Below are 13,773 nucleotides of genomic sequence, written 5' to 3'. Positions count from 1 at the left end.
AGAATGCATGACCCGTTCGATTCAGAAAAATAGCTGATTGTCATATTTGATCGTTCTCATGAGCGGGCACTGTAAGTGTTAACAAACGTGACGGGCTTCACAGCACGAATGGAAACAGCTGCATATTGAGCATTAAATACGGGCATGACGTGCGATGCTTTTCGCGGTGATATTGTAATGAATTTGAACCATGTCCATTCCCACGGAGTACATAACCATGTAACTCTCTTGTAAGCAACAAATTTAAATATGCATCAATATGAGTCGTCACCCCTACAATGGCGAATCATAGATTTGTACAATTTGTTCTCATTCCCGTAAATAGATTATTTCTATCAGGGCACAAATCTTGTTGCCTTTAGTTGCTGTTCTGGTCATTCTTTAATAATATAATAATATTATTAAAGAATGAATGATAATGCCATATCTTTGTACCATTCCTGTATCATTTGATTCTAATTCATTTGAATAATGGTTCAAAGTGTTTTATGGAGATTAAAGCTATTTGATGTCTCAATTTTTTTGTAAAATCACAAAAAAATAATAATACGACAGTTCCTCTCTTGTTCGAAGCTGAAAATAGGATCGCAAATTGATTAAATTTGGTTGAATTGTCGTTTTTGGAGGTAGCATGAAGATACTTATGATGATGAGATATATCAAAGCATGCTTTCTTCAATGTTACGCATCTCGTTTCATCATTCTTGCAGAACCCTCGCATTTCAATCTTAACCTTTCGCGCCTATGTTCAGATGTTTGTCATAGTGCTTCTTCCAACTTTCAATGTGATACAACTTTGCTATTGGAAATTAATCAAACTATAACATCATGTAGTCTGTTTTGCTATTTTTGTCCAATATTAAGCTATGAATCAGTCCATTATCACTCCTATTGTCATTATCCAAGTGGACTATGAATTTATGTATGCTACAGAAATCGTGTTGTGAAAAAACAATAACAGTTGAAAACAATTTTCAAAATATTAGTGTTGAAAAGTAAAATCGCACTAATCAAGCCATTCTTTCAAAAGTAGATGTTGGCATTTATATCCCTTTGCTTTTTTCCATAAATATCTATGGCTGTATGTTAAAATAACTGCAGAAATTTATTTTTCCAATAATTTCAAAATATGTTCCAGCGAAAATCCACTACAGAACATTGATGTCAGATCCATGTTTCGCAATTATGTAGCTCGGTAATTGAATAGCGGATTTCGTTGTTCACTTATCATATACGGTTGATTGAATTCACTGGGGAACAGAATTCCCTAGCAATTATTACAATTAGTAATCTTAATCAAGTAAGTGAAAGGCATACACCCAGAAGCAATCATTATTTCTCATTATTTCTATCCAGATCTGCAGAACACGGTAAAGTGTGATGGAACGATTGGATTCGAGCAGCAGAAGCGTAGGGAAAATGGTAATTTTCCTGGTGCCGACTTTAATCTTGGTGCTGCTGGATGCTGGGAGCATAGCGCAAGCCGCTTCGACGAAATTGAATAAATTGGACAAAAAAGATGCCGGCGGTGGTGGGAGGCCCTCTCTGACCACCTACGATCAGCGGCAAACCGGCAAGTACAACATCCATGTCAACATCAAAGATGTGAAAATCATCTCCGTCGATGGCGAGAAGTTCGAGGGAGAATTTGGGGTAAGTACCTAGCAAAGCTAACGATGAACGGTAACGAAGAGAAAGGCTGGGTTTTATTGGTTAGAAGGCAAGTTAAATCAATGTATGGTCAGAAAACTTTGAAAATTTTTTCGATGTTTTTTTTTCTAGTAACGAAGTGAAAAAAAAACTGCCAATAAATGTATGCTTTTCAAGTAGAAGTTTTTGTATGGAATACTTTATTCTTCCAAGTACTATATTTGTACTTATGAGTTTCATCAGACTCCAAAGGCGATCCAGCATTATGCTCATAAGATGCCATCAAAAAACGCTAAAACAAACGAGAGAAGCGTGTGTGGGACATGTGCACGCTAGGTGTCATTACTGTTGGTATTTATTAAAGATCTCTTCTTTCGTGTTCTCTCTCTCTCTCTACCATATACTTTTAGGATGACACAATTTACGACTACGGAGACTACGATTACGATCCAGCCCATTTGACCGTTAGCCCACTTCCGATTTTCGGCGGTCCCACGACCTCGAAACCTCCAAAGTCCACTACCAAAACGCCGGTCTCGATAACCTCCACGAGGCGAACGACAACTACTACTACAGGAGCCCCCGCGGAAGAGCCCCCGAAGAGACCGGTCAGCAGTAATGACCCAATTAAAATCGATGCCAGCCCCATTAAAGATGATAACCCCTCTCATATCATGTCGGCACCGGGAACCACCACGCCACCGTCCAGCAATATCTACATCTTCAAACCCACCCCCAATTACCACCCGAGCCCGGTCCATTACGATTACCAGGAAATTCCAGTCGAGGTCATCGTCGAACCAGTTCTCAAGCCGAAGTACCGAAATTCCAACTCCCGCATCATGGCCAATAGGCGCAATCGCAACCGTAAAAATCCCGTGGGAGGCGCCGGCATGGATATGGCTCGTCACGGCCACTCGGACATCGAGGCGCTTCCAAGCGAACCTGTGAGCAATGCGCAACCCCTTGCGGCTACGCCCTGCGCCAGGGGAGAATTCCGAGACAAGTCCGGTAAATGTCGCGTGCGGAGATCTGGAATGTAAGTATAGCACAAACCGAAATAACGAAATCCAATGCTTTATGATGCAGCTCATATCAGCGATACCTTCAATTAATCAATTACACTTCTCCTTCATTTCTTCCCGATTTCAAGACAGATACAGGCTACTTAGGCTTCTCGCAGCGTTCAAAGAGAAGAATGACTGATCGTGCTGACGACAATGGACTGCTATACCGTAATGGCGATTGTAGATTGATTGATTAATTGAATCTACATGAAAATCCCTGCCCCCTTTAATCATCGACTACTAGTAATAACGAATTGCATTTTCTTAAGGTTAGCTATACAGCGGATAAGTGTAAGGCGAACGAGAGAAACAGTTGATAATATTTATTAAAAGAGCTCATTAGCTGCGTCAATTGATTGATGAAAGAAATGCCATGCTGTACCTATTTGATTCATACTTTCTTCGATTTTTTTAATGTTCGGGAATGTTTTACAATTAGAGATAAGATTTGCTCATAAAAACCATGCTGCAAAAAAATCAATTTACAGCCTCAAAAATTACACTTTTTTATTAAACTTATGGAAGGGATTATTAGAGTATGTTTAAGAGAAAAAACTTACAATTAAACTTTAACACTTTACTTCACTTTTGCAAAAGAAAAAATAAAATACTAAAACCACTAGTAAGGCGAGCAAATACCTTTAAACTTTAATATGTTGCTAATGGGGATTTTTTTTTATTATCGTACAAATTGGGCCGAAGGGTCTCAGATTTTCATGAAACTTTTTCCACAGGCAGGGCTCATGGATATATGAATACAAAAAAATTGAGAAAAATTCAGGGTCGCCTATTTTTCCGGAAAACTCAGGTGGATTTTTTTTGTTTTCCCTTGACACTACTTACTTTGAAAAATCATAACTCAAGAACGAAGCAGAGTAGAAGCAAATTTTCTCAAAAATCCAAAAAAAAATGAACTGGAAAAAGTTTTCCACAAAATTTTCCACCGTTGGGAAAATTCGTAAAGAAAAGCCGGAAAAACTATGCCCGAACTTGTGGAAAATTTTCAAAAAAATATTTTCGAGAAGGTAATTTTATAAGCTTTAATCACTGAAATTTTTGGAATGCACTTTTTTTCGTTTTTGAGTTATGGCCAATTTTGTGAAAAATGTCCAGATGTGCCATATGAGACTTTTCTTTGAAAAATCATAACTCAAGAACGAAACATTGTAGAAACAAAGTTTTTATATGAAAATTTAAGCAAATTTTCTCAGAAATCCAAAAAAAAAATATGAACTGGAAAAAGTTTTCCACAAAATTTTCCACCGTTAGGGAAATTCATAAAGAAAAGCTGGAAAATCTATGCCCGAACTCGCGGAAAATTTTTATTAAAATATTTTTGAGAAGGAAACTTTATAAACTTCAATTCTAGTAACTTTTAGGATGTACTTTTTTTTGTTCCTGAGTTATGGTAAATTTTGTGAAAAATGACCATATTAGCCTTTTCTTTTAAAAACCCATATTTCAATCGAAGCATCAGAAAAACAAGGTTTTTTTTATCAAAGCAATTGAAAATTTTCTAAAAGATCTGAAAGAAACGATATGGGATTGGTTTTAATGAAGTATAAGTCGGATTGGATTATATTTTTCATGAAACATTACACCGTTAAGCAAAGCTGAAAAAACTGTTTCTTTTCCATTGCAAGGGATTCTTTCTTTTCTATGGAACAAATAAGATTCTTTTTATATTTTTCTTTAATTTTATTTATTCAATTATTCAGTACATAACTTACATTTTATCTTAAAACTATCTATTTTTTCAACCGGGAAGATTGCCTTTGGTTGCTACCACCAGAAGATTTTCGTTTCTTTGTAGTATTAAGAACAAAGCATGCTGTATTTTCTTGGTTTTCATGTGCATCTGAGAATTCACTCGCAAAAATGCTTCGTTCGTCTTTTGGAATAAATGAATGATATTTTTTTGTTCCAGGAATTGGAACAAGGTTAGAAAATCTCTCCTGAAGTAATTTTTCAGCCTCTGAATAGTCATTTTCAGTTGCATAGATGAATTCCCAATCTTTTTTAAATTGGTCTTTCACCTTTTGCGACACAGCCCAGTCAAAAAATTGTTTGGCGTTATCAATTTCCGCTGACTTTCTAATACTAGCATCTCTAGTCATTCGCTTAATATTGCCACCGATACCATCACATGGACCTTTTCCATGTGAGGTTGGGAAAAAGTGCCATTCTGCTCTAATTTTAAAATCATTTTCATGGTTGCATACATTTTTGAAATTTGATTTATTTTTGTACTGCTCTCCGCAACCATCAGAAAGATAAATGATTTTTTCAAGCTCAGGAAATTTATTTTTCAATCTTGAAATTAGTTTTGTTTGAAAAGCATAAACTGAAGATTTGTCTTTGTAATAAATTACAAATGGATGTATTGTTACTTGAGGTCGTACAAAGTAATGGCTTTGAATGGAATCTTGTATCACGCACGAATAATTTTCCGCGAAATACATCTGGCACATTATTTCTTTGTTGTCAACTAGTGATTCCTTTTTAGCTCTTATAAATTTATTTGTTTATCTACTTTGAATTGATACACAAGAAACTTCTCTGTGAGATTTTTCAAGTTTTCTATAAAATCATTTACATTTTCCTCTTTGTTGATAATTTCACAACGAGGAGAAATAATCCAAAAACAATACTTAACTTCTTCAACGTTGTTTTCATCTAAGCGATTGGCAACAAAATCTAATTTCTTTAATTTACAATCCTCACAGGACCTCAAGTAACAAACATCTGTACTATCTGGACATATTTGACTAGTCAAAAAGGTGTTAAGTTTTTTTTTCTGTATTATGAACTTCAAAGCAATTAGTTTTTTTCAATGCATCAACCATGAATTTCATATTCTCATGTATCATGCAAACACAAACATTCATGGCCGATGAATTTTTTGTATAAACACATTGTTTTGGTTTAAGTTTCCAGAACGATGTGAATGAGACAGATTCCTGTTCACTCTTGCAGGTTTCCAAATATTGTTTATATAAAGTATCCAAAGGGTCAAGCAAAAGGCGTTTTTGAACATTTTGGCGCACTCCATTGGGTAACTTAATAGATATGGTATCTTTCAAGCCAGGAAATGGCCGACTGATATCATCCCTTAGGTAAAAATTTGAAACTATGTCTTGGACATCTGATCCATGCGAGGGTCGTCCTATTTTTGAAAGTGGTTGAATCCCTAAATTGTATTTTTTTTTGATTCAGTTATAACGTGTTGAGACACGTCAAAATGAGCTTTAACTTTGGCATATGACCAATTCCTAGGAAGTAATTTTAGAAGTTCAATTTGCTTGTCAGGTTCGGCTTTTGTAACAACTGAGTTCAAATTTAATAAAACGGAATCAAAATCCTCTGTAACATCGACAATATTAGGCGGAAACCAAGTTTTAATTTTACTCAAAATTTGATTGAACATTTCGTCCATAGAAGCATTGCGATAGTTACTACTAGAAGCATCCAAACGTGAAGATTTTACTTGAAAAGAAATTTCCAAGAATTTAGCCAGCTCTTGTATTTTTTGTACATTATTTATAGAACCAACTGACACACCCGAGGAAGGAGTTTCCTTTGGCGACGCCAACGAAGATAGTGGTGAAACTTGTTCCTCAAACGCCATTGCTTCTGGAAGATCCGTTACGAGAGCCTTCTGGTCACCGGTAATGGAGCACTTCACGCAAATTTTCATCTTTTCCGTAATCCACCGAACTCCATTCGAATGAAGCTTACTGATGAGGCCTTGGCTGATCGATCGTAGATTTGTCCTTACTGATTTGTGGCCGTCCAGTCCGAAGGGGTTACAGCATAAAGAATTGTATTCGTAATATTGAACTTTGTCCATTTCAACAGCTTCGGGAAAACTTTTTTCACTTTACAAAAAATAATAACGAGGAATATACAGCTGATAGACAACACTTGCACTTTCTCACTGCTCTTTGTTAGTTTTTGGTAAACTTACACTGAAACGAATTTTATTGTTGAAATTACTGAATCCATGGTAAAATAAAGAACTGCACCAACGATTTTCAACCGACTACAAAAATCTGTTAAGTTTTTTATAATCTGGTACAAAGATTATACTATAAAATTTGTTTGCGTGTATGATTCTCAAGCCATTTCAACGCTTTAAACTTGAATTGGTAAATACCTATTTGTCATATTGTCTACCCATTTACTTAACTGTCAATTTTGTAGTTACCTAACAGGAAAAAATTGCCTACATTCTGATTGAAGAAAACTTTGTTTCTATGTAGTTTCGTTCTTAAGAAATTTTGTTTATGAACTTATAAATTTGTAAATATATGGTTCAAACAGCTCATCCTAGCAATATTTGATCATGTTTTAGGAACGAAAAATGAGCGTATTGAAAAATATTGTAGGATTGGATCTTATTGATCGCTTTTTTCAAATATACTTTGTTTGAAAGCTGGAATAGCTAATCGGGTTATCATTATTTGTTTTCATAAACAATGAAAAATGTCCTGGGGAACTGATTCCATTTTAAAAATTTCATATTTTTGAGATAATTTGAATCCGGTTCGAATAGTCATGATGAGTCTAGAGTCATGATTTTTAAACGAAAAGGCATGTATGGCAAATCTTTGCATTTTTTACAAAATTGACCATAGATCAGGAACTAAAGAAAAGTACATCCTAAAAGTTACCAGAATTGAAGTTTATAAATATTTTATTAAAAAATTTCCGCGAGTTCGGGCATAGATTTTCCAGCTTTTCTTTATGAATTTCCCTAACGGTGGAAAATTTTGTGGAAAACTTTTTCCAGTTCATATTTTTTGTTTGAATTTCTAAGAAAATTTGCTTAAATTTTCATATAAAAACTTTGTTTCTACAATGTTTCGTTCTTGAGTTATGATTTTTCAAAGAAAAGTCTTATATGGCACATCTGGACATTTTTCTCAAAATTGGCCATAACTCAAAAACGAAAAAAAAAGGGGATTCCAAAAATTTCAGTGATTAAAGCTTATAAAATTACCTTCTCGAAAATATTTTTTTGAAAATTTTCCACGAGTTCGAGCATAGTTTTTCCGGCTTTTCTTTACGAATTTTCCCAACGGTGGAAAATTTTGTGGAAAATTTTTTCCAGTTCATATTTTTTTTGGATTTTTGAGAAAATTTGCTTAAATTTTCATATAAAAACTTTGTTTCTACGATGCTTCGTTCTTAAGTTATGATTTTTCAAAGTAAGTAGTGTCAAGGGAAAACAAAAAATTTCCACCTGAGTTTTCCGGAAAAATAGGCGACCCTGAATTTTTCTCAATTTTTTTTTTATTCATATATCCATGAGCCCTGCCTGTGGAAAAATTTTCATGAAAATCTGAGACCCTTCGGCCCAAACCCGTACGGTAATAAAAAAAAATCCCCTTATATTGACAGATACGCCTATTTCGTCTGCGACTTACAGACTTCTCCAGTGTCTTCAAGTCGAGCACTCGACACTGAAGAAGTCTTTAAGTCGCAGACGAAATAGGCCTATCTGTCAATATAAGCAACATATTAGAGTTTAAAAGTATTTGCTCGCCTTACGAGTGATTTTATTTTTATTTTTATTTTTGCAAAAGTGAAGTGAAGTGTTAAAGTTCTATTAGTAGTTTTTAGCCCCAAACATGTCAATTCAAATCTCTAGAATCTACAGTAAAAACTTGAATGGAATACATAGTCTAAGAGGGGATTAACAAACATGAAGTTTATAGGAGACAAATATGAAAATGTATACACAAATGTAACACATGTATATACAAATGTACAAATTATACATATATGTCACAATTACCATGGTCGTTGAATTTCTGTTGTTAGGGACTTGCAAATTCTCTTATCAATAAAGGAAAGTCTGCAATGAACAAAACGTTTGAAACAACTTGTTCTGAAGAGTTACCCTGGGGAAACCAGCATTTTAGTTGCCCATTTTTGTTTCCTAATTAAAAAGAAAGAAATTCTTTTAATGCAGTGCTATTTGTGGCCAAAAATTGAAACAGTCTTTGGAATACAATCAACCGATTTTCTCCATACATACTTCGAGATTATTGAGACTTTCGGACAACCTTTCAATTTTGTTAATCTAAATGAACAATTTAGGGGGTGTACAGTATCGGACATATAAAATGCACCAAAGTCGTTTTCCCATACAAGATGGTCAACTTCAGAGAGCTATATCTCCGCCGTTTCTCAACCGATTTTTCTCATTTTTTCTGCGACGAACTACAAATTACCTCAGTTTTTTAAACTATTGAAAAAGTTGTGTGGAAACAATTGATTGAAAAGTTACAGATAGGTTGAATTTTGACATAAAAAATGCACCAAGTCACAAAGTCATGTAACATAACAACTACGCGTCGTAGCATCTTGGTGTCTTCAGCGCATTTGTTCGTTGCGTGATTAGGACCAAATGCGCTGAAGACACCGAAACGATACGACGCATAATTTGTCTGATACATTACTTTTCGTCTTGGTGCATTTTTTATGTCAAAATTCAACCTATCTGTAACTTTTAAACCAATAGTTTTCACACAACTTTTTCAATAGTTATCAAAAATTGAGGTAATTTGTAGTTCGTCACAGGAAAAATGAGAAAAATCGGTTGAGAAACGGCGGAGATATAGCTCTCTGAAGTTGACCATTTTGTATGGGGAAACGGCTTTGGTGCATTTTATATGTCCGATACTGTAACAACTAAGGATCTTAGATTTTTTTTTTCATTTAAAAATGTGACAGCTTACTATAGATATTCAATATATCTCGAAAACTTATTCAAATAGTCTCAAGTCAGGAAAGTAAACAATCTTACCGGGGGGACGGACCTGGTGTAGTGGTTAGAACACACGCCTCTCACGCCGAGGACCTGGGATAAAATACCATCCCCGAGATAATCACTAAAAATTTTCAGTGACGACTTCCTTCGGAAGGGAAGTGAAGCCGTTGGTCCCAAGATGAACTAGCCCGCTCCAACTCGATTTATCACTTTTAGAAAGTTTAATTTCCGAATTTACAAAACGACGTATAACTAAGATTTTCAACTTATGCAACCTAACCGCTACTTTCGCCGCTCCGTTGTATGGAGAGACAAAATTACCCAAGTAACCACTAGTCCGCTAATTCGCCTTTTTGGACTTATAGGGCTGTTGTTCAGCTAATATAAGGCTTTTCGGCTCTGTTGTAGCCCTATATTAGCACGGAGGGCGAATTAAAGTGCTATCTGGTTACTTGGGTACTTATCCACGAACCAAAATAAAACACTGTTTGAGTTGATTTTACACTGTTACAAAAACGTTGTAGGTAATTGAACAAAACGGCTTAACACTTTGTCACAAATTTTTTGTGGGAGATAATAGAAACTACCTAGTTTCTGAACGCGAGCTGATTGTATGCAAAATTTTAGCGGCACGGTAAAAATATGTTGAAATAGTTTGGTTCTAGAAGACAGGTTGTGATTCTTCTTAATTGATTTTCTCAAAACTGTATGAAAGTTACGACGATTTGAAAGAGAAATGAAAATTACAGATGGTTATTTTGAATTTAGATATCTCAAATATATCAAAATATACATTCGGTAAACATTGATAAGCTTTTGCAGAAACTTGCAACTTTTTGAGTAAAGTTATGTTACAAATCATGATATTTTTACAATTTTTTTTTTCGTACAGTACATGTATGCAGGGTTGGGAAAAAATCTGAAATTCACTCTACAGTAGTCAAACAAAGCCAATCACAGTCAGCGGCAAAACACCCGTTGCTAAGGGCAACCCAAAATTACTGTAGAAAAATGTTCTATTTCCCGCTGCATTTCCCGCATTTAGAGCCTTCGATGACACTACTGATTCAGAGAAATTCATGTACCCAATATAGGCTACTTGATGAGATTCACGATTTTAAACTACTGTAGTGAGAGAGCCACGTGATTTTCGCGAAATTCAAGCCTACTACTATTACCATTCCCAGCACTGCATGTATGTTTTCGAATTTAAGCGACGCATGTTGTTTAAAATGAAATATTCTACGATTTTGATGAAAAAAGTATAAAAAAACGTATCATTTAAGTGATTTACACATTTTTACTTTAATTTTTATCACAGACAAACAGACGTCACACTCTCATCATTCTCCATCGACCACCTTTTTAACTGTCGATCCAAAAATATGGTATGTGGCCAATCCGCCACCCGCAGCGCTCGCATCGTTTTTGTTCGTGTTTGACGTTTACACACTACCTCCATCTGTTGGCCCGTCGGCCAAACACACCCGTTTTAGCCTTGGGTGTATATGTCCTCGTGACTATGATTTTAATCAAGATTTGTTCTAAGTGTTACGTCTGTTTGTCTGTGTTTTTATTTTTTTATTTGAAGTCCTTGAAAACTTGTCGTATTTTTACACGTTCTAAAACTTTGCCAAAGACACGAAAGCTCTAGGACGTGAAATAAAAAAGTTTGCATCGTAGCGTCACCTATGCGGTGAAATTTTCAACTAACTTTTATCATCAAATTAAAGAACATACAAATCCAAAATAAGTCTCCTTTGACACCAACCTAAAAAAATGCTCTCCTAAAGCGCTAGAGGTTTTGTCTAGTTAAATTCTTCTCCTAGCCCAGTGCTAGCAATTTAGCAAAAGTGAAACTCCAGTGGAAATTTGTCGGCGAAGTGAACGTTAAACATAATCAAATAAACCTTGACACTGCTTCAAATTTGGACTATTTTTTCAATTCAAAGCCGTTATTTGAGCGGGAAAATTTGCAAAAGTTGTAACAAGGACATTTATTTGAATTTGAATTATATGATAAAAACAAGATTTTATCAAAAATTTTAGAACCCTATTACAATACCGTAATCTACACGCAAACAAATTTTGTTGTATAATCTACCGAATCCATGGTAGAATTAAGAACTGCACCAACGATTTTCAACCGACTACAAAAATCTGTTAAGTTTACTATAATCTGGTGAAAATCACTGAGCAGTGCAGTAAATTTGACTATGTCCATAGTAGCATCCACTACAAAGCATTGTATTTCAATCCGTGACACCCACCGTACAACACAGTGTGGCCAAAAGTATGATGCTAAACTTCTCAAATCAAGAATGTTTCTAGTCAAAAATACTACAACTCTGGTTAAATCAACAGAAAAAATTGTCTTGTGTAGTGATGTTGTCTATGTTTTGGTAGAGTTAACAGATTAATGTAGTTGGTTGAAAATCGTTGGTGCAGTTCTTAATTTTACCATGGATTCAGTAGTTTCTACAATAAAATTCATTTCAGTGTAGTACCATGGTAATGTTGATCAGTTTTTTCTCACATTATTCATTTGGCGAATACAAAAATTTCAAGTTTGTGTTTCATTATTTGAATGTCTTTAACAATTAAAATCAAATTCTATTGAGCGTGTCAAAAAAAAATTTTTTTCAAAACTTGAGCATAAAAATTATGCAACGGATGAAACTGCTCCAAATGGTAATAGTTTTAATAATTAAGGCTTCTGGAGCATAGTGATTTTTTTTTATATTCATTGGTAGAACAATTTTAACGCAGGATACAAATAGGGTAGTTGTACCAGATATGGACATAATGGTTCCCTATTTCGTCATACGTGAAAATTTGATTATATTTAAATTGTTGATAAATCTGTGTGTTGGAGCAGTTAGCATAGCATAGCATTAACGACTGTATCGACAAATCGTGGGTGGCTGTACAATGCTCTATTGGTTTTGAGAAATCTATTTGTAGTGTCGCAAAAAGACGTTTGGGATGAACGTCTTTTTCTACATAATAGAAATATCGCAAAACAAGCATCACATTGCACTCCTGGCCACGTCCTCACAATCGCAAGGGGAAAAGAAGGAATTTTATTTCAACGTCTACTTAAGAAGATACAGGGAACCCAAACTATCTATCTATAGCATTTTTGGTAATGGAAATAATAATATGTGTTGATTTTGGATTTACCTGATTTTTTATCTGATCACTCCTGAAAGAGAACTTGTTATTAGTACAATATAAATAAAACACTAAAATCAGTGATGCTCGTCTCTTCAAGACTAAGCTTGTCCAAACAAAGACGCGTAACGCGATTGATCCTGCTCCTTCTGCCCACCCCCGCAGGGGCAAGCGTCACTACCAAAGGATCATTCACTACTGATGCGATTTTCACTGCGCGAATAGGGACACGTAACACGATTGATCCTACTTCTTCTGCCCACCTCCGCAGGGGCAAGCGACACTATCGAAGGATCATTCACTACTCAAATCTGTGTGTTTAAGCAGTTTGACATCAAATATATCTTGATGCTGAAACATTCAAAAACGTTCAAAATGTGAAAATGGCCATAACTCGTATATTTGAAATGAAATCACTATGGCCATAACTCGTGCATTTTCCATAAACCAACAAACTTTTTTCGTTAAGGTGAAATATCTCTGAATCCAAAGATGGCCGGCAAAATGACCGACTTGTACTCCTACTCACGTTTTCAAGGGCACAAAACTGGAAAAATAAATGGCGAATGTTCCTGATCTTTTTATTTTAAGCTTTCTGCTAGTGCACAAAGCCAAAATAAAAAGTACATTGTTGGTGGGTGCTTTGTTCGCGATTTGTGCCTTAAATTGATGCTGAACTAAAAAATTCGAAAAATACAATTATTTTGAGCGTTCTTATCTGGAGCTTGAATTCATTTTGTGTAAATAAATTTCATTCAAATAGGTGAAAGTAAAATTGAGCATTTTAGTAAATTTCTGCATTGATTGATTTGATTTGCTTTATTACAAAGATTTTCAGATTTTCGTCTCGTAGGAAGTTGCCGACAAAGTAATTGTTACATAATATAAAAGATTAACAGAGTTAATATGAATAACAAAACATATAAAAATAAAGTCGTTCGAACGCCAGTTTCTATTCCAAGAGGTATTACCCTAGTAACATTGGTAGCTGAATAACAGGTTATTCAACTGAAATGCTGTTTATACAGCTCACTTCAACTGAATAATCTGCTATTCAGCTATCAATGTTACATGGGTCGTTGATTCTATATATGCCGTAACCTT

At 35.0% G+C, this 13,773-nt stretch overlaps 1 protein-coding gene across 2 annotated transcripts in view; it reads left to right on the top strand.

Moving 5' to 3' along the window:
• Positions 1 to 3,049, top strand: part of LOC5565831 — a 41,085-nt gene extending 38,036 nt beyond the window's left edge. Inside the window, exons 2-4 of one of the 2 annotated variants that reach the window (XM_021847923.1) lie at positions 1,357 to 1,653; positions 2,061 to 2,689; positions 2,808 to 3,049. In XM_021847923.1, the coding sequence (XP_021703615.1) occupies positions 1,381 to 1,653; positions 2,061 to 2,689; positions 2,808 to 2,856 (951 nt within the window). In that variant the 5' untranslated portion in view covers positions 1,357 to 1,380 and the 3' untranslated portion in view covers positions 2,857 to 3,049. Of the gene's footprint in view, positions 1 to 1,356; positions 1,654 to 2,060; positions 2,690 to 2,803 lie in introns of both variants that reach the window. The other variant, XM_021847924.1, reaches the window with a different exon arrangement.
• The last annotated feature ends 10,724 nt before the right edge of the window (positions 3,050 to 13,773 follow it).

The sequence above is a fragment of the Aedes aegypti genome, chromosome 2 (genome assembly GCF_002204515.2).
Source record: "Aedes aegypti strain LVP_AGWG chromosome 2, AaegL5.0 Primary Assembly, whole genome shotgun sequence".
Taxonomy (NCBI): Eukaryota; Metazoa; Arthropoda; class Insecta; order Diptera; family Culicidae; genus Aedes; species Aedes aegypti.
This window is presented reverse-complemented; position numbering and strand designations above follow the sequence as displayed.